This window comes from Pempheris klunzingeri, chromosome 20 (assembly GCF_042242105.1).
Source record: "Pempheris klunzingeri isolate RE-2024b chromosome 20, fPemKlu1.hap1, whole genome shotgun sequence".
Classification (NCBI taxonomy): Eukaryota; Metazoa; Chordata; class Actinopteri; order Acropomatiformes; family Pempheridae; genus Pempheris; species Pempheris klunzingeri.
In genome coordinates, this window is record NC_092031.1 from 8,545,623 (window position 1) to 8,567,168 (window position 21,546).

The 21,546-nt window shown below is 42.9% G+C and overlaps 1 protein-coding gene across 1 annotated transcript in view; it reads left to right on the top strand.

Annotated features, from left to right (window-relative positions):
* LOC139220412 (zinc finger MIZ domain-containing protein 1-like) overlaps window positions 1-20,746 on the top strand; it is a 108,512-nt gene extending 87,766 nt beyond the window's left edge. The window contains exons 6-23 of the mRNA XM_070852511.1: window positions 10,769-10,904; window positions 11,329-11,443; window positions 11,905-12,122; window positions 12,212-12,413; window positions 12,807-13,082; window positions 13,307-13,489; window positions 13,597-13,674; window positions 13,780-13,948; window positions 14,042-14,183; window positions 14,666-14,876; window positions 15,140-15,245; window positions 15,345-15,505; window positions 15,601-15,668; window positions 15,781-15,849; window positions 15,941-16,185; window positions 16,307-16,470; window positions 16,756-17,028; window positions 17,130-20,746. Coding sequence (XP_070708612.1) covers window positions 10,769-10,904; window positions 11,329-11,443; window positions 11,905-12,122; window positions 12,212-12,413; window positions 12,807-13,082; window positions 13,307-13,489; window positions 13,597-13,674; window positions 13,780-13,948; window positions 14,042-14,183; window positions 14,666-14,876; window positions 15,140-15,245; window positions 15,345-15,505; window positions 15,601-15,668; window positions 15,781-15,849; window positions 15,941-16,185; window positions 16,307-16,470; window positions 16,756-17,028; window positions 17,130-17,237 — 2,924 coding nt within the window. The 3' untranslated portion in view covers window positions 17,238-20,746. The remainder of the gene's footprint in view (window positions 1-10,768; window positions 10,905-11,328; window positions 11,444-11,904; window positions 12,123-12,211; window positions 12,414-12,806; window positions 13,083-13,306; window positions 13,490-13,596; window positions 13,675-13,779; window positions 13,949-14,041; window positions 14,184-14,665; window positions 14,877-15,139; window positions 15,246-15,344; window positions 15,506-15,600; window positions 15,669-15,780; window positions 15,850-15,940; window positions 16,186-16,306; window positions 16,471-16,755; window positions 17,029-17,129) is intronic.
* Window positions 20,747-21,546: the final 800 nt, after the last annotated feature.

Sequence of the window (21,546 nt, forward strand, 5' to 3'; positions counted from 1 at the left end):
TCATCCAATCAAACCCAAAACAGGATTTTGATTGCATTTGATATTGAATCCTCCAAAGATCAAATGTTAAGTTGTGATTGCAATTACGCAATTTTTATTTTAGTTTTACTTGTTTTGTAAGATTGTCTAGTTACTGGGTGACTGTCACAGTTAGTGATGTCATTTAAGGGCTGTTGAAGCATGAAGCTAGGATTTGATGAAATTGCACCAGTGGAGCAAACCATTCAGCTGCCTTGTTGTGAAAAAATAATAAATGCTGTATCAGAGTTTTCTGACTGATTGTCTGAATCGGATTTGCAAGCTGCTAGACATGGTCTTAAAATATGTTCCAGAAGGTGGCAGGCCCAGCAGTACTACTAGCCAACCAGTGTAGTGGATCGTGAATAATGATATTTTTATGTTAGTGAACTCCAACTACCTTTGGTGGAAAAAAGATGTGTGGATCATACAGTATATGTGTCATACCAGTTTGTCACAAAAATGGGACAAAGTGAGATTTGATATCTTAAAATTCTGAGTTTTGAAATTGCATTGAAATGCCAGGTGTATCTGTGGGTGGGTTTTTCCTCCACACATCAAACGGGGATGCTAGTACCTCCATCTACTTGTTATTCTCACTGTAAGAACAAACAACAGCAACCAAAAGCAGACTTCAGTGGGTGCGCTGTTATTTGATGTTAATTTATCATCAGTCCCACAGGTGAAAAGTAATCATACATTTGCTGTTTTTCCTGTCAGCTGTGGATCACAGTGCAGAGCAGTAGAAAGAGCTTAACCTGATCTGTATCTGTGTCTAAGTTACTTTCTGCTGAGAGTAAAGACCTTCACACGACCTTTTATATGTTGTTCGCACACTCTGAAATCAGTGAAACGATGCTCTCAGAGATCAGATAAGGGAGATCTGCGTTCTTAACTGGTGACTGGAAAATGAATCGGAGACATTTATGATATATTGGACGGAGCTTTAAAGGGGCATTAAGTAATCTATGACCTTAATCGACCTATACAGGTGAACAGCAAAGATTTAAACTGCATCAATAGAGCTTAATTCCCCTTTCACACATCCATGGCACAATGCACAACCCCCCCTGCACACAGAAACACATCCTTTTTCACCTATAGGGAATGACTGCTGAAACTTGCTTACACATCATTTAATTATTATCTGCTCATTCAAGTCACATTTTGAGCAATGATAATAGAGTTGGCTCATTAATTAGTAGATATCATATGGTGGTTAGATTTATCACCACAGAAACAACTAGTTACAATTCTAGTCATTTTTTTAGTGTTTGTTGTGGAATTTGTGATATGATATCCATTTTATGCATACATTTGCTTATTTTAAGTGTAGTATGTTCAGTCCTTCTTAGTAGGACAGTCTGTGAATCATGACCTTATATATTTTTCAATCATCCTGCCATCTTCTAGGTTTTTGGTTTGTTTGTTATTTTAAAAAGGGAGCGACTCATTATCAAATGTCTGTCATTTACTGAATATCTTAGAAATGTTTGTAAAGTACAGTAAAATGTAAAATTTGAACCCTACAGAAACCAACTGCTGCAGGAGGTGTCAGTCTGACTCAGGTACTCGCTGTGTGTCGAAGTGCTGCACAGGAAACTCATGCACATGGGCTGAATCCAACCAACCATCCTCATCACAGTCCTTACGTTATGTCCTCACACTGGACTTGTGTCAACGTACAGTACATGGAATGACATCAAATGTGCTTTTTTTTTTTTGGTTGGTCATTTAGAAAAGCTACATGGCTGCTGTTGTGTTGTCTGTCAGAGTTTTACAGTATGAAGCATGTCACACACGTTGTTTTATCGTCTTGCCTGCGTCATAGTTCACACTTTTGTTCCTGGCTGTTCATTGAAGCCAATCTAAGTTTATGCCTTGTTCCTCTTGGTGATCTGTATGTTACTTTCTCCCTTTTGTGAAAAAGCAGGTAGTAAAATAGTAATGCTTCTGAGTCACAATGATTAATGAAACTTGAATGACTTCAAGTTTCAGTACTGGGCCATATATACAATGGCCATAAAAAGACAATGTAATGATATAGAGTTTAATGTTATGTGTATATGGACAAGATACCACAAACTAGACACCAGAGACAATAAGAAGATATAAAATGAAATATAATAAAAAAATACATTTCTAAAAAGAAACCTATAGTGTGAATTGCTATACATGCAGTATAAAATAGATTGAAAAATATGAAAACATCAATAGAATTGCAAGAATCCTAAAAATACACATTATCACATTATCTGCAAAATGGATATAATTTTTTCTACCTAGGACCAAACATGTTTAATGTACAGAAAAGTCTAGTATACGAGTAATCCCGGCTTGTTTGAAATTAAGGTTTGAGATTCATTGTTTCTCCGTGGTCTCAGTGTTTACCATGAGGCAGCTTTCTATTCAAATCCTGCACTGTTGCACATATGGATGAAACTAATGAGCCTAGAGGGGTGCCAGGACCCGACTCAGGCTCCTCCAGTGTCTGTTCCTACTGTACTTCTGAAGGGAGGCTTTGACCCCAGGCCCACTGTGAAAAGGTCACAGGTGAATCAGCCACCAGCGTATGCCGCCGTGACACTACCGGCCCTGCCCAGCACCCTGAGGTGGGCACTAGTCTGGGCACATCTGCTCCGTGCCTAATTAGTATCATTGTAGACGAGGGCTTAAGGCTGGGCCTTCGTTAATAGCAGCCTGTTGCTCCGGGAAACAGTCTGGCTCCTGTAAGCCGCTTCTTTTGCAGGTCTGTTCATCAGATAATCTGGTTGCAGAACTGCACGGTTTAAAACAAACTGCGCTGGTGCAGTCGGCCTCACGGTGCAGTTGGCAGAGCTTCAGGAAACTCAGTGTGGTCCAGTGAGAGGATCATCACTTAGACAATCAGATTTTTCGTGAAGATTTGTCTTGTCCAAGCGAAATGGGATTGTCTGTAGCACACAAAGATTTATCCCTTATTAGCAATGCTTTCCCATTTTTAAAGGCCCGTGTCACTACGTTTTAGTTCTTTAATTACAAGTCATGAAGGCAGTATAGTTTTGCTGACCATTCTCAAATACACACTGTGCTGTTTTTATAAATGTATATTTCCATTGTTTCCACACATTCCTGCAGAATAAAATTTATTAGCAAACCTTTGAAACCTCAGTTGACACATACAAATTTCTGTATAAATCATTTGTAAAACCTGAAGAAAAGTCACACAAAGATAATGTGACACACTTACCGAATTTAAGCAAGTTTATAGAGGAGGTAGTTTAGTTTTATACAGTACGAAAAGTAGTGGACATGAGTGGTTGCCTGAAACAGTAGGAAAAATACATCAAAAATCTAAAAAGGAATGGCATGGTTTGTAAAGTGATAAGTTGTGATGTAAAATATACATGACTTTTAGTAAATGGGCTAAAACATCTAAAACCACAGCTATGGCCCTTTTAAGAAAGCTCTAAAAATGAACCTCAGTCACTCTGACACAATGTTGCCAGATTTTAGCTCCTGAATTAAGACATATAAAGATGTAGGTTTGGAAGGAGTTTTGCTCCAAATCAGCTTACTGTTGCAGGGAGCGATGTACAGTAACAGATTGAAGATTGAATGTTAGTCGGGGGAGATGTTTGGCTTTAATGCACAAGGAATTAATTCTCACCAGGGGGTTAAATGCTATAGATTTCCACCTTCTTGCTTTACAGTGACCCTGAATGACGTGCCCTATTTTTAATGAAGAGATTTATAGCCTGGTGCCAAGAGAGATTATCTTTTAAAACACTGGTCTGCTTAGACAAACGTTTGTGCCTTGTATAACCATGACCAAGAAATGACAGTGTTGAGATCTGCATAAATCATCTTGAGGTTTTGGTGAATGTTGTATCTTGTTCCAGTTGGTATTCAGTCAGTGCCAAGAGGATTTCTTTAAAGATAGAAAGTATAATCTTTATCTCAAATCTGTGACCATAGATTTTATTTGAGGTTAAATGTCTTATCTTTGACATTTTTGTATTCCTATTTTTACATGCAAACAGAGTAGATATAAATTTGCATCACAAGGTGGTTAACTGGATATTTTAATACTGAGGTTGTTACGACAGCAGGAGTGGGAAGTTAAGACGAATAAGGGACAGCTTCTCTATTTGTCGGTAATGCAGGCTTTAGTGGTTTTTGATTTTGAAACAAAGAACGCAGGATGTCAAAACAGCAAACCAGAAACCCCAAATCCACAGCATTTTCTTTTTTCTCCTTGTGCCGCTTCCCTCCACATGGCCACATATGCTTGTGGCCTCAGTAAAACCTTTTTGGCACAAAGCCAAGCGCCCCCCCACGTCCCCACTCCGTTCGCCTCGCCGGATGGACATGGCACGACATTGTGGCCATGTGGCCAGCAGGAGGCTGTATTTAAGCCGGGGCAGCTCTGAAATGGGCCATAAAACCTAGCCAGCAAGTCTGGCTCCCCATGAGGCAACGGGCCTAAGTACTCATTGACAAGACTCCAACATCAGTGACTCTCCAGAGAGAGAGCGGGAGAGAAAATAATGCAAGAAAAAAAAGCAGCAGACAAAGATGAGGTGCAGACAGGAGGCAGTTGTCTGGCCTAGATAGACAGGCTGTTTTATAGCTGTTAGCGCTAATGCTTTCAATCCACAATATGTAGCTGCTCCCCCGTACTTTTAAATTGCTTAACACCCACTTTATGATTTTATTTACTTGTTTTCCAGCTCATCTTCACTTAATGAAATAGCTGCTTAACTGCATATGTTTATGGGACCTCTGGGGAAATATGTCACATTTCGATGCCACATGGCAGCCATGACATTCACATGTTCCTACTTCACACGTCCTTCCCACTTCATCAGCTTTCCGAAAACATCAGTCACCCTGAAATATGTCACGAAATGACTCACCCAACTTTAAAATCTTAGTAAGTGAGCTAATGAACTCAGTTTACAGACTTAGTTTTACAACACCCAGTTTGCACTTACTTCTGTGCTGAGGTCTTGGAGAGCAGAGAGGGTGACCAGAAAGGTAAATTGTGTATCATGTGTGAAGTACACCTGTGAGCTTTGACCTACTTATTCCCGCTTGGATAAAACAGGTCTGGTCTGTCATGGGTGGCTGGTCTGTAACCTGTTCTACCCGCGTCTTAAAAGACTGCATGATTGACGAGTCACTTCCATTTCATTATCAAACTAGCATCAATGAATAATTTGTGGCATCTGTGAAAAGACAAAGAGAGGTTTGAGCGCTGCCAGGCGGGCATCCATGGCTCTGTGGTGACTGTGCTGGAGAGCTGCGAGCCAGAGTGGGAGAGTGGGACATGATTTACGACCCAGCCGGCAGTTTACACGGGGTAGTTTGTCATAAGCAATGTGTTAGCAACCGGTTCTTCATATAGTTTTCCATATGGGGGGAAATGCCAGAATTGCACAGGTCTAGGAAACTTACATGAGGGAGGAATTCTTTGGCTAAAACATGGCTGTTTTGCATGGCCTCTTAGGTGCTTTCAGTAACCAGGGATACCAGGGCTCCCTAGACTGTCTCTTATTTTAATTGACTTTGGCCTGCAGGAGGCTTGTGTCCATTCAAACCTTTCTGGGCAGAGAGAGCGAGAGGAGGGAGGGAGGAACAGAATGTGAATAGAACTCCCTCAGAAACTGAAGAGTGCAGCCCACTAGAGCCGTTCTTGTTAGTTTGCTCATGGTCTTTGTTCTCCTTTCAGCCCTTCTGGCTAAATGTCTTCAAACAAGTCGTTTGGGGGTTGTGAATCTTTCCGACAGGTTTATTGCAAAAATTAGACTTGATTTTTACAGTTAGTTGGGGAATAAGTGAGGAGTTGCCGTTGATAACGTGAGTGTGATGTGGTGGCTGAATGTGTACTGTATGTTTGTGTGGATGTTAGTGACCAAGCCATGTGGGATGGTGCCAGGTGGGAGTCCAGGGTTGACAAGGGAGCAGGTGTCTATTAGATACAGGGCAGAAAGGGAGGGAGGAAGTTGATGGGAGGGTAAAGGACGAGGATCATAAGAGTTAAAGAGGGAGGGGAAAAAAAGTCGGAGAAAAGAGGAAAGTGAATGACCTTTTTAATGGTGGCCATAGTTTTAGTATTGAAAAATGAAGCATGTCTTTCTTGAAACAAACTTCCCCCCTTACTTTGTATGATCCACAGAACACAGAACAGTTTTTATAGGAACTATTCCTTTGGTAAGATGGATTTATAGCTGATGCAAGTGGATAACAGGAGTCTCACTGTAGACACCTAGAGCATACGTTTTGATTTACAGCTTAGCGTCCACTGCTACAGTAGACAGATATATGGTTAATTAGCCCTCAGTCACTGCAGTAACTGTGTTTATAATCTTCCAGTTACACGAGTGACGCTGAGAAAGTCTGCCATGTTTCATGGTGGGCAGAGGAGATGACTGTGCTAGATGTGTGTTACTGACAAGGAGAAAACTGCTGAGCCTGTTTTCAACTTGCATCATGTTATATTGATTCTCAACAATCTCTACTTGCATCAATAACTTGAGAGCAAAAGCAGTCAGAACTGACCACTCACAGTTCTCTGCCGTCTGCACATGGAATATCAACAGCTGCCATAGCCTAGACATGTAGTTTATTTATCAGGAGGTGAGTATCAGGTACTGAGCACAAAACTGTTAAATGACACTGACTTAGTTTCTTGAAAAGCACATTCCTGGACATCAATCATAAATCAATTTTGAGCAGCCCAAATAAGATCGTATTCACTTCCATGGCTTTGGGGTAGAAACTCTGAGACAGATATCTCAAAACATGGTCAAACCAAAATGGCTAGACACCACCACAGGTGAGGTAGAAAATATCTTTTTGTAATGTGGGTGAGCTGAACCTTTAATAACAATGGCTGTTTTCTTTCGGTAGAGCAAAAAGAGACAGAATCAAGGTATTTAATCAGCACAGTTTATCTCTCTGCCTCCTGTCTGTATGTGTGGTGAGAGGTTGGGTGGGGGAGCATTATCATTGGAAAGAGCATTGAACAACTGTCAGGGATGCAGTCCATGTCATTTGTCATGCCTCCCCGGGGCTTTATGACAGAGAGTGAAGCTGGAAGCTACAGGCCCAGCTACTGAACCACCCATCTAGTCCCAGCAGATGCATTTACCGCCTTCGCCGTGGCTGACCATCAGGCTGCACAGCTGAGCACCAAAATATCAATACGGCTCAGACTCAGCCGGGCCCATGGGACTATCTACAAGGCAAGTAGAATAGGCTCCTCTCCTTATGGAAGACAGAGACCCATTGCCGCCAGGGAGACCAATGTAAACAGAGCAAAAAGATGCTCTGTAGCACTAAATACAGTTTGAGTCATTACAGAACAGTCGTTGTGATTTTGAAGAGCTACCTCTGAGACGGTTATCACCAGTTTTGGCTCTTCTCAGGGAGGGAAACAGATGAGTCTATTGAAGGGCCGACTGTGGGAGGAGAGGAGAAGAAAAACAGTAATCCTTTTGTATTCATCATCCGCACTGTCCTGAGAGATGCCTGGGTGAAGGAGGAGGAGGAGGAGGAGACTGTGAAGAGCAACGAGTTGGCTGTTCCACCTCCTGTCATGTGAAACCTGAAGTTTATCCTCTGAGTCACTAACAGAGCGCCTCTCCTTTAAACAGGTTGGTGCTCAGTGGAGGTGGTAATTTTGTGTGGCGATAAGCCCTTTATCTAATGGTGGGGTAGAATAATTCCTCCTGGTGCTTCCCTCTCTTCTCTTTTTCTCTCTCTGAGACATGTATTGTCATTTCACTGCTTGGCTCAACGCCGCTGTTTTTTTTTTTTTGTCCTGCGGCTGTTGATGTCGGCATCGGTGTGAAGCGACGATGCCATCCCCTTAGTCAGACGGCCTCACAGTGGCACAGTTACGGGATAAATTGTGGAGACATGTTTATCAACATAGACGAAGTGCAAGTTACCCCTTGTTGGAAGAGAATAATGGGACCTAATTGAGCTGTAACATGCTGGCTGGTCGCCAGGCCCTTGAATTGAAAACTCACTCCATCAGAAGGGGGTCTGGGGAGAAGGAGGATACCGTCGAAACACTGCAGGAAGTTCTAACATAGATGTGAAGCTCGTAAACCTATTAGTCGCGCTTGGACCCGGTTGTATTTAATTAAAACTAACCTACAAATCTGCGCATTTACCTGCCAGTGAGATGTTTTTAGCTGAAGAGCACCTGAGAGGCCTTTTCTGTCAACCAAAGCACAGCCGTGGTAAAGTCAGATCAATCCTCTGGAGGAACAGCACAGCCTGTCTCCTGGCACCTGCCTTGCCAAGAACAGGAGGAAGGAGGAGGAGGGGGGGGGGGGGAGAAAAAAGAGGGAGCATGAGCGGGTGGGAAGGAGGAAAAACCCAGCTGCCTCTACGCCTGAGCCCCGTGCTGCTTTTAAAGGAGTGGGAGGGAGAGAAGGGGGGGAGAGAGAGAGAGGCAGGGAGACTGCTGGCACCATCTGTACATGTCTTTTGTATTCCAGCCCTCATCTTTACACAGAGCAAGGCTGGTGTGCTCAGTGTTCAAATGAAAGGAGAGGAGGTGCCTTTTGGGGTGCGATGCTCTGAGAGGAGAAGGTGTGTGTTTGTGTGTCGATGCTGAAATTCTGTTTTGTCCTCGGAAATTCGGCACACTCAGGACACCTCGTGTCCTATTTATTTTGCCTCTGTGTGCTTGTTAATGTAAGCCAGTGTGGTGTCTTTCCTTACGTGTGTGTGTGTGTGTGTGTGTGTGTGTGTCAGTAGGCTAGGCCTGCACTCTGTTTGCAAGCACTCATGTGTGGTCAAATATCTGGGTTGCCATGTTTGTGATGGTAGTCAGAAGCTTTTGTTTGTTCCTCCCTCCCATCAGCCCCATTAGCCTGATGTCTCCCCTCTCACTGACTCGCTCAACCCTTTTTTTTTTTTATCTCTCTCTCTCTCGCTGTCCCTCCCTCTCTATGTATTATGTGCTGTGGCGGCCCGTCCTTGCATGTGGCAGCAGGGTGGATCTGCCTGCGAGGACAGCCTGCACTGTCTGCTGTCATATTGACGTGGCTTTTTGCACGAAACCGCAGCTGAAATCACCAAGCACTCTGTTTCACCCACTCACCCCTCCCTCACTCCTCACTCTTGCTCCTCAGTCAGCCTAGAAGTGCTGTGAATCATAAGAGGAGGTGGCTGCCCTGCTCTTTGATTGAATCCACATTCCCTTTCTCCTCTGACGCCGCAGAGAGAGGCTAGAAGGAGGCAGGGGAAGCGAGAGGGAGAGAAAAAGGAAAAGTGAGTCTTTTGTAGTTAGCACAGTACAAAAACATGCACTGCAGATGAAAAGCATATGATTCGATCAAACGCGCTCTGTGGTAGCTACCTAACCAAGCGGTAGGTAGGAAGGAAGGTGGAGAGAAGGGGGAAGGCTGGAGCACATCTGCAGGCCCAGAGTGAACCCTAGTGGCCAAGAGCTGCAGTGACATGCTGGATTGAAACTGCTCTTTAATATTGCAGAATAAAGGTGCCTCCTTTTGTTTCTTTTTGTTAGACGTTTTTTTTTATAATGTGGAAAGTCTCTAAAATCAAGGTGTTTATTTTCTAATTATTAATGTTTCAAAGCTTATTTGCATGTTGAAATGTTGGAAGGTGAGCTGCTTCTCACCTTGCAAAAATGTACTAATGTACTAATAATGCCACTTTATAGGCTTTTGTCTTATGTAGCACGTTAAGGTAACACCTTACTTACTGTAGGATGTAATTTTTGGGTTTAGTTGTCGATTTGTCAATCTATTGCAAAACAAATTCAGCAGTATACACAGACAGTCAGCATAAACACACACAGACACACCTTTATGTAGCGATGACTTAACTAACGATGAATACTAGGACCTTATAAGTGGATCCCACAATCGGTTTTAAAAGACATTAAAACAATGGAGAATAAGAATTATAAATGGAGCAAATAAATGTTAAAAGAAGAATTATATGAAGCAAGAATCAGTCGTCAGTCCATCATTAAAATTGGCACACAAGTGTACAAGCAAATCCTGCTCTCTTATCTCTTTTTGTTTCACTGGGAGTTTTTCCTATGCCGTCACTTTTTACGTTATGTAATGTCTCACCTTACTGATTGCTTTCATTCCCTCAGTGATAGCTAATGTGCATCTTGTTGCTAGCATGAAAATACATTTAACCCCTGCAATCTTGTTCCACCTTTGAACATGTGAAGTTCAATTTTCATTTTTTTTTAAGTCCAATAAATATTTACTAGTCAACCAAAACTTTTTTTTTTGTAATAATTACCTTTAGATAGTCCAACTAAATTAATTGAAAAGCATGACTGCCTTTGGAATACACTACTTTTACTTAGCATAGAGTTTCAGAAAAGATCCTCACAGTTTTAAAATGGTTTAAAACATTTTCAGTAACAACTGTAGGATGTTGTTGCGAAGTTACCTGGACTGACATGCGGTAATGTGTAATCTATTCCGATTTGGAAGTACCTTGCACAGACAGGGCTGCCTGATTTGTCATAGGGTATTTTACACTGTACACACTGTCTACATCATTTTCTCAGTCAGGCCATTGCTTTTCAACTTTCTGTCCAGTTTTGCTCAGAAGCTTCCGTTGTTGTTTTGTCTGCCCTCCTCACATAATCAGATTTTGCAGGGTTTTGCAGCACTTGCAGTAGAGGGCTGTTACCTGTGCAGTTATTTCTCACAGGAGTCAAACAGCGCTCTGATACGCTCTTCTTCTGCTCTCTCTCCAGCTCTTCTATCCTCGTGGTGTGAGGAGCTGGGACGCCTCCTCCTCCTCCGTCACCAGAAGAACAGGCAGAACGAGCCTCCAGGAAAAGTGCCCATGCAGCCCCCCATGAGCTCCATGAAGCCCAGCCTCTCACACGGGTCAGTGTTCACACTGCTGCGCTTTTTGGCTTGTGTGTGAGGTGTGTTTGTGTGTGTGTTGGGTGTGTGAATAGACGGACCAGGCCCTTGGGGAAAGCCCTTCCTCTCCACATGAAGCCCAGTGTTCCTTATGGATCAGTGGCTAGACAAACTGCCAAACTAACACGCAGTCAACAGGGACAAACAGTACTTCACAACCCCACCATGTAGTTAATAATTACAGCACAATGTTTGTGCATTTCAAGAGGAAGAACGTGCTTTTACCTTATAACCCTAACAATAAAACCTTTGTCTTTCCTTGTCGTTCAGCAAAAGCAAATATACTTACTATGACTGTGCTGTTCTACATGGCAAATATTTGTGCAGTGACACAGGGCACATGCTGTTTTGCCTACAATGACGTGTTTTTGTCCATCCCCTGCAGAGATGGGTCTTTTCCCTACGACTCAGTTCCCTGGCAACAGAACACTAATCAGCCTCCAGGTTCGTTGTCTGTGGTGACTACCGTGTGGGGCGTGACCAACACGTCGCAAAGCCAGGTGAGATCCCATACCTGTCCAACGGAATATATGTGTGTCTGAGTGGACTGCATCTGATAGAAACGCACTACTGTAGTTTTAAAGCTCTACTGCAGGAAGGTTTCTAATCAGGGGACAGTGGAAAGGGGACTTGGAAAAAGAGGGTTTCAAGACCCTCAGTTATGTAAAAGTGTTGCATCTTCTGTTATATTCTGTAATGATTTTCTTTAAAGAGAAGTGTCTGGGTTTCAAGGTTTTTGTGTAAGTGACTTAATCCTGAAACTACCATTTCAAGCAAATGGTGATAAAACGTGACTGTAATAGATTCATGTAATCTCTTCTTACTCATAATTCTGTTAGTAACAACTTTGAAAATGGTGTCACACTTTGTTGATTGGTGAGAAGTCAGCAGCACCTTTTTGAACATTGTGTTAATGTTAAAGCATCCAACATGTATGTGTCTGTGTGTCTATGTCCCACAGGTGCTGGGGAATCCCATGGCCAACAACAACAATCCCATGAACCCTGGGGGCAATCCTATGGCCTCAGGTATGTCTGGTAATAATCCAGGGATGAACTCTCCTCAGTTCCCTGGTCCTCAGCAGCAGTTCCCCAACAAAGGCAACACCAACCAGGCCTACATGCAGCAGGGCATGTATGGACGGCCCAACTACCCCGGAGGAGGAGGCTTTGGTGGCAGGTTAGTAGACGTTTGATCGGTGCTGATCCTTGCAAAGATTAAAACTGCTTCCAAAGAAGTAATCCTGACTTTCTTGCTCTTTGCCATAGTTACCCTGGAGGGCCTAATGCAGGACCTGGAGGAATGGGCATGCCGCCACACTCCCGTCCTCCTTCAGACTTCACCCAACCTGCTGCTGCTGCCGCCGCCGCAGCAGTCGCTGCTGCTGCAGCCACGGCGACCGCCACTGCCACAGCGACCGTAGCTGCCCTGCAGGAAACCCAGAACAAGGACATGAACCAATACGGACCGGTAAGAAAAAACCAACAACTGATAGAACCTGTGTGTTCACATCTGTGTGTATAAAGGAAAGAATTGCATATAGTGCACATCACACACTACTTGGGAGTCTCTTTTATGCTCACTGCCTTTCAATACTAGAAATAGTACTAGAACAGGGAGCTGACTGAAGTGGATTTAGACTTCTTGTTGAACAAGGCTGAATCACTGTTAAGGGTGAATAATGTGCTGAAGTAGTAATGGATCCAAATAGCACATTTAGCTACAATAAAAGCTAGCAGGCACACACATTCAGAGCTGAGAAGATTTTTGTCTTTTGTGATTTTTCTGAAAGACTCTTTTCACTTGCAAAATTTACCATATTGACAGTCAGAGATGGCTGACTGAATCCATTTTGTCTTCCAGATGAGTTCCTCTTTCCAGATGGGACCAAACCAGGCATATAACAGCCAGTTCATGAACCAGCCAGGACCCCGCGGCCCTCCGTCACTGCCTGGGAACATGGGCACGGGCATGAATGCATCAAACATGAGCGGCCCCCCCATGGGAATGAATCAGCCAAGGGGCCAAGGCATGGGGCCTTTCGGGGCCCACGGCCAAAGGATGCCCCAGCAAGGCTATGCAGGCCCCCGGGCTCAGGGCATGGGTATGCAGGGCATGAAAAGACCGTACCCAGGAGAGGTGCGTGGATAAGAGTTCAACACATCGTCTTTTAGGTTTATCTATCCTTTAGGAGGCTGCAAATTGTGGTTATTGTTATTTAGCCCACTGTTAGTGATTTAAATGGGGTGGACAAAATAATGAAAACACCTACAGTTCAACAGCAGCACAAACTACATCTACTAAAATGTCCATATTGTTGATTCTACAGCTCTCTAAAACTGTTTCAACAATTGTATCCATAGCCAAACTATGGTGGGCAGCAGTATGGACCAAACAACCAGTTCCCAAACCAGCAGGGGCCATACCCCACACCTAATGCCTCTAGGCCACTGCCGTCCCCCAACTACCCCGGCCAGAGGATGCCAGGACAGCAGATGCAGGGCCAGTATCCGCCTCCCAGTGGTGCAATGGGCCAGTACTATAAGGTGCAGTAAGGCTGCTATTCACCAGAAAAATTCTGATTATTTCTGCTCTAATAGAGGTTTGCTTGTGAGAGAAAAACTAACTTTGTATATGTTTCATGAAATCACAGCAAGAGCCACCTTTTAACGGCCAAACAAACAACTTTTCGGGGAGTGGATATCAGTATAGCCAGGGTAATATGAATGGGGTAAGTCCATTTTTGTACCAATTTTGTTTCATCACATTAAGTTTTGGTTGTCCTGTTTAAAGTCCCATGAACCTTTGATTTACTAATGTATTGTCTTCAATATAGCCGCCCAGACCGGTGGGTAACTACCCTCACTCCCCAGTGCCAGGCAACCCCACCCCTCCAATGACCCCAGGAAGTAACATCCCTCCATACCTGTCGCCAAACCAGGATGTGAAGCCACCCTTCCCTCCTGACATCAAACCAAATATCACCGCTCTCCCTCCCCCTCCCGGTGGGTAACAGGAAAATGTTCAGTGAAGAGATGTTACCAGTGAATTTGTCTTTAGATGGTGGCGATAGTCTGACCTTGACTCTTCCTATGTAGCCAACCACAATGAGGAGCTGCGCCTGACGTTCCCAGTGCGGGACGGGGTAGTCCTAGAGCCGTTCAGGCTAGAACACAACCTGGCTGTCAGCAACCACGTCTTCCACTTACGGCCCTCTGTACACCAGACACTCATGTGGAGGTAAGAACACCATGCACTTAATCAACATAGAATATGTTTTTAGATTTTCTTCACAGATGTTTTACCCACCTGTGAGAGCTTCATGGTACAGTAGTTTTCTTTTTCCCCATTCCACTGTCCTTTTGACAATTGCATGGTTAGGTCTTTTAGGTCACAGTAAAGTACCTCTCCAACAAAACATTCTCTGGCTTAGTAAAATGGCTTTTCAAATGTAACATCTAGAAACTCAAACACTAGAGTCGTAGATTTGACAATTTCTCCACTGGTCTGAAAAGCAAGAGCAAGAAGAGAACTTACATTGTGGTTAAAGTGGTTAGGGTTCTTGAGATTTTGTGGAAATAGAAATATAAATGTTGGAAAAGAACTTTTTAGGTTGGAAAGGACAAAACACCATACATTAGGGCCCAAAGGATGTCACCTGGTCCAGACATGGATACTCAGCATAGTTCATTTCTCAAGCGATTTTACGCCTTTCTCTGCAGATCGGACCTGGAGCTGCAGTTTAAGTGCTACCACCATGAAGACCGTCAGATGAACACCAACTGGCCAGCATCGGTCCAAGTCAGCGTAAATGCCACGCCGCTCACCATCGAGCGGGGTGACAACAAGACCTCCCACAAACCCCTGCACTTGAAACACGTATGCCAACCAGGGAGGAACACAATCCAGATCACAGTCACCGCCTGCTGCTGTGTGAGTACACAAACCTCCAGAACTGATAACAAGAGGTTTATACAAAGCCGCAAGCAAAACGTAGTTGCCAGATAAATAAATGGCAGACATGAAAAAGTCAACCTTCAGGATAACATTTAATGCTAAAGCTTAGAACAAAATAAAAAAGATCTGTAAGGGTTTTTTCACTCTGGATACACATGTTGAAACAGTGAATAAACCATGACACCTTATACACCTTATGAGGATGTTTGAGAAAGTGACAGTGATGTTTCCTCCCACAGTCGCACTTGTTTGTGCTGCAGCTGGTCCACAGGCCCTCAGTTCGCTCCGTCCTGCAGGGCTTACTGAAGAAGAGGCTTCTGCCAGCAGAGCACTGCATCACCAAAGGTAGAAACAAAAGAGCACAGTCATGTTTTGCGCCCAAATGTCCTGATCGTCCTTTGAGCCCTCGCTTATGCATTATATTTCTCTCCCTCTGCCTTAAAGTTAAGAGGAACTTCAGCAGCGTAGCAGCATCATCGGGCAACGCAACGCTCAACGGAGAGGATGGCGTGGAGCAGACGGCCATTAAGGTTTCTCTCAAATGTCCAATCACTTTCCGGCGAATACAGCTTCCAGCAAGAGGCCATGACTGCAAACACGTTCAGGTAAGCACTGTAGGGATAAACAAACACACTGACGAAGACGAATTTTAGAAAAGTGTACTGAATAACAAATGTGGCTTTTTTGCTTGCTCCTGCAGTGTTTTGATTTGGAATCATATTTACAACTGAACTGTGAGCGGGGAACATGGCGATGTCCTGTATGCAAGTAAGTTTATCCAGCTTAAGTACATAACAGAATTGGTCCTGTCTATAGTTCTGATCATAATGCACGTAGCTGTCTCTCAGCATTTTAAGCCCTGCCTCTCTTCTCTCCTCAGTAAAACAGCATTGTTAGAGGGACTCGAAGTGGACCAGTACATGTGGGGAATCTTGAACGCCATTCAAAAGTAAGTTAAGACAAGAAATAAATGAATAATGCACACAATGTTTTTCTCTTCATTTCCTTATATCTTCACCTTTTTCTCTGTATTTTACCAGCTCGGAGTTTGAGGAGGTGACCATTGACCCAACATGTAGTTGGCGGCCGGTGGCTATTAAATCTGATATCCACATCAAGGAGGATCCGGATGGACCACTGGCCAAGAGGTTTAAGACGATGAGTCCCAGCCAGATGATCATGCCCAATGTGATGGAAATGATAGCTCAGCTCGGCCCCGGCCCCTCACCGTACCCGCTAATACCTTCTCAGCAAGGAGGCAACAACAGCGAATACGGCAACCAAGGTAGGATACAAATATACGACCCTTGAATAGACAAGTATACATCCTTTAAATGTTGTACGGAGCATATAAATCCTATAAGAAATGCACGCATGTATTAACTGTTTTTTATTTTGTGTGTTAGGCAACAGTTACCAGGGGCACGGGAACTTTGACTTCCCTCACGGCACCCCTGGCGGTACGTCGATGAATGATTTCATGCATGGTCCCCAGCTGTCTCACCCACCTGACATGCCCAGCAGCCTGATGACCCAAGACAAGCCGCTCTCTCACAACATGCCTGACTCAGTGAGTTCTCCCATCAGCCTCTCTTTGTTTCTGCCACTCTTTGGTTTTAGTTTGTTCTCTGCCCTCATATTTTCCTGTCACAAACAAAGGTAACAAAAGCAAATTAATTAATACAATATATCTTGTTTATTCAATCTGTACAAAATATGAAGTATAAAGAGACAATTTGGAATCAGTCATCTAAATCATTAAATTGCAATGAATTTCTCAGTAGTTTTTAGAGTAATTTGAGATGAATCCTTTATCAAAATATCTACCATCAACATATTCCCTGTCTCTCTACAGATACCTCACTCTGTCGGCAATGACCAGTCACACGGCCCATTGCAGCAGAGCTTACATGCATCTCCACACCCTGGGAGCCAATCAGGGCAGCAGCTACACCACAGCGGGCCTCCTCAGCCGTCACGACAAGCTCCGCCTCCTCAGCAGCAGCAGCAGCAGCAGCAACAGCAGCAGCCCGGCCCCAACAACCACCCCCACGGCGACCTGGCCTTCAACCCCTCCAGCAGTTTGGACAGCCAAGCAGGGTCGGACATGCCTGAGCCATCTTTAGACGTGAGTCTTGACAAACAGCAGAACGTTTCTAAGCCAGTCCTAACTAATCTAAGTCCACTTAAATGCCTCATGTTCCTCATCGTTCTTTTCCTTTCTTGCAGCTTCTTCCAGAGCTCGCCAACCCAGACGAGCTGTTGTCCTACTTGGATCCACCAGACCTCCCCAGCAATAGCAACGACGACCTTCTGTCGCTCTTTGAAAACAACTGAGGCAGTTCAGACACACAGAAACTTTTCTGACTGCCTGCAGTTTCCCTGAGAACCCAGGGCAGTCGCTCAGTACTTGATAAACACAAAGATGCACTCCCTTTCTCTTCTTCCTCTTGTACAGTTATTGGCCAGCGCAGAATGACTGAAAGAGGTTAAAACTCAAAGACACAGCGGGACACGGGGGTGTCGAGCCGCCCAGCCCCGTCCTCTCACCCCGTGGCGATACTTTTGAACTGTGCAGCTATACTCTGTTGATTTTTTTACGCCACACACAGGTGTACGTGTGCACATTAGGAACGTGTTGTAGCATTTTTTTATTCATGTTTTGTTTCCTTTTGAGAAGCAAAAGGAATTCACTGTATAAAACAGAAAAATAACTGAAAAAAACCCTGCGCTATCTGGCCAGTGTGCGTTTTGTCCATATTGTTATTCCAGTCTGAGAGGCCACAGCTTCCTGGTGTCACAGCTCCATTCCCTGACTGGTCTGGTTAGTCGTACTGTTTTTGTCCACCACATCTTTTAAAAGCACAAAGAGATTTTGGCAATGCAAAAAAAAAAAAGAAAAAATCTGTCTTCACGAGAGAAAAAAGATCAGTTCGATCAGTCTATCCTTGACAAAACATTTTTTTAAATAATTTTTTGCTCCTCTGCCAACATTTTAAAACAATTTTTGGGAACGATTGGCTTTCACTTTTTCCACAATTTGATATACACATATTTTTGTCAAAAAGAAATCTCCCTGTTTTTCAGTCCTCTGAGGGTTGACAGCTGGAGCGGAGAACATTTTGGTCCCACTAAAACAAACAAAATTTATACTGAACACCAAGAATAGCCTACATTGTACAGCTATTGTCCTCCTGCACAGAGGAGCGATTTTAATAGAAATGAAAGGTACAACATGAGAGATTGAGGTTCCTGTAACAATCCTGCTGTGTTTATTGCTTCCCGCTACAACTCCTTCCATGCCGTCTGCTCTGCATGAGCCCCGGTGTCGCTCGTGTTAGCGTTTTTTGCAACGTTGCATCTCTCTCCCTGTCAAATGATGTGCTGTTTAAGTAGTCTTCAAAGTGCATGTGTGCCAAGCCCTTGTCTAGTGCTGTTCCAAGTGGTTAAAAAAAAAGATAGTGTGGTTTTTATCAGTTGCTGTTTCCACAGCTCTGTTGTTTGTACGTTTGTTTTTGATTTCTGTCAGATTTAGTATGATTTATTTAACACTAACATTGAAGGGATAATGCTGATATCAGCGATGCGTTTATCATGTATCTGCTGGATATGCTGCGTTATGTTTGTTTGTTTTCTTGTTTTTGTCGCTGCATAATTAAACTATCCATAAATCTTTTGGGAAACTGCTCAACATCACCAAAGTTAGAGGGATGAGAATGGAGATGTTTGTGTTTGCTCGGTCCTGTGTATGACTGCGAACGCGTGCATGAGTGTGTGTGTGTGTGTGTGCGCGCGTGTGTGAACGTGCGACTGTGTGTGCGCGTGTGTGTTTCTATCTGCGTGATGGGAAGTAATATTGATTTCAAAGATATAGCGCGAGGACGAATACAGTTTATCCATCACTGCTGTTCAAGAAGTGGTTTTTAAAGCAGTATTGGTGCAGACCTTTTGCCACACTTGTTTTCAATTTCACTTTTTGAGAAGAGTGCTGTTCAGTATGCAAATGTATTATTTTTTAAGAAATGCTATTGTACTGTAAATATCATTGTGAATATTTTTGTATCATCTTGATAATGTTTGTCCTTCGATCATTAGTCGTCCAACCTAACCACGTATGCTACCAAACTCCCATCTAACCACTGACTTTGTTTGTAACCAGCATACGACAGCTGTCTTGCTTCCTCGTTGCGGGGAAACCAGTCCAAATGTCTCATAAGCTACTTCCTGCAGGTCATCGTGCTTTCTAGTCACTTTCCACCCCAGCGCAGTCTGTCTCAAACCTGTCGTTCATCGACGGGTGTCCCATTTTTTTTTTATGTGCACCCCCCTCCCTTTCCCCACGTCAGCTCAAGGTGATTGTGTAGCATCATTTCAGTCTTCAAGCTCAGTTTGACGCAAGATTTTTTTTTCCGTCACGCTCGGATGTATTTGATTGAAAATGATCAATGTTGTCTACTCATGAGTTTCTGTTAACATTTTATCAGTGATACTGAACAGTAATGGTTTTAAAAAGATGTGGTATCAGCTGGCTTTCAGTGTAATTAGTGAGCTATGTGAATATCATAATTGTTGCTAATTGTCAATACACAGTGGTATTTTAAAGATATATCACAACCATATTTTAAAGAAAATCCATGATATTGTTTATATTTTTGTTATAGAAAATGTGGCTTTTTTTAAAAGCACGAGACCATATACATTTTTATCCCCTTTTGTTTTTGGTAAATTATTTTGTACTGGTTTTCTTATTAATCTGTAAGGCTAGAAATCCAATTTCTTTCAACTGTGGCATTGTGCTGATTTAACCGCCTTGGTTTCATGTAAACATTATTTTAAACGTCATGTAAGAAATATTATTTGTTCCAGTTCAGCACCCTGACATGTTGTTTCATATTTATGTCACAAAGAGACATCAAATCAAACAATCCCTCGTTTAACGATACACTGCCACATTTTCATTTTTTCACCATCTGAATTGAAACTTTTGATCAGTCCCATGGAAGTCGTCGTCATTTCATATTGTGTTCTCACTTTCAAGTGAGCCAATTTGGTGTATAAGGCAGCACCCCAAATCTGTAGTTGCACAATCATAACAAAGGGCCATTTCTCTGAGGGGGAGTTGTTTTAAAAAAAATTTAAAAGGAAAACAAAAATAAAAAAAAAATAAAAAAAATACAGAGAGGATGGGCACTTTCATCACTCTGGCCAGGAAAGGATGTTTAGGGCACGGCTGGATCAAACGTCCCACGGATGCCTGTATATATGTACATGAATATAGAGACATGTGAACAGAAATGTATTCATTTTCCCTGGGAATGTGCATTGTTTCTTCAGAATAATAAAAAGCTTGCAACCCCTCTACTGGAAGTGGCTGAATATGGAAAATGAAACTTGTTAGTTAGTGTCTGTGGGTATCTCTCAGCATTTTGTTCCCCCTCTGTAATATACTTTCACCTCTTTTGTTAGGGGAACTGGGACAGCTATGTTTTACATGTAATATTTAGCCTAAGTGTTCTAGTCTGACACCTGCATACTCTGAGGTGCTAAAGCTGAAAAAAGGAAAAAAAAAAAAAACAAGGTTACAAAGAAAATCGCTAGGAGGGGTGGGAGAGAGGCGGTGGGAGGGACGGGTCCAGAAGATTGTAACCGAATCCATAGTTTGTACAATTTTTGATATCATGAGCAGTTGGAAAAATGATACAATCTAAGGTGATTCATGCAATGTGGCCATTGTCTCTATTGTGTACATTGTATGTACAATCATTTCATATTCTAAACTGGTCAGAAAATAAAGGAACTAATTGTGATTTTTAGTCTTGCAGAACTGTATGTAGTTAGATGATGTGACAACCTAATATTTATCTAATAAATATGTATTCAGATGATACCTGTATGTTGCTGTGGTCTTGTCTTTTGTGCACTTTCATCATAGTGGGACGATTAACCCACAGGCTGTTAATCCAAGCAGAGGGTGTAAATTACTGGTACCAAACTTCACTCACATTTTGTTTAATTTAGCGTAGGGTCATCTTGCCCTTATATGGAAATGATGTGAGCCCACGTCAATCAATCAACAGATTATGGGAGACAGGGTTTGAAATCCTGCTCATGAGAGAGATGTTGAGGAGTTATTACGCGTCTGTCAAGAAGGAAATGAGAAAATAAAAGAGGAAATGAAAAAGAAAAGACGCAAGAGAGTAAGTTATTGTTAGAAAGCAACAGAAATGATTGTAGTTTTGTGCTTCTCAGACTTTTATCAGACTCAATGGAGAGGCGCTAGCGTGGGTGATGACCCGAGCATCACACACCCAGACTAACTCCTGCATTTTTCTCTCACGTGCAAATATATATTTGACCAAATTTCTTTAATACCACTGATGCAAATGGAGTGACTTCTCAAATTCTCTCACAATAGATAATTTGAACACAGCCACATATGAACTTTATTACTGCTGTAACTCGCACACTTCTAACACTGTGTTTATGTTTTATTCTAGAACAAATCTAACGCACACAAGTAAGCCTGTACTTTTTGAGATACAATTATTAGTGTATAAATGTGAGACAGAGATGGAGAAGGTTTAAAGGTCCTCACTCTGCGGGAAATCGACCCGCGTTAAACCATGAGAGTAGATGAGAGTGGAAA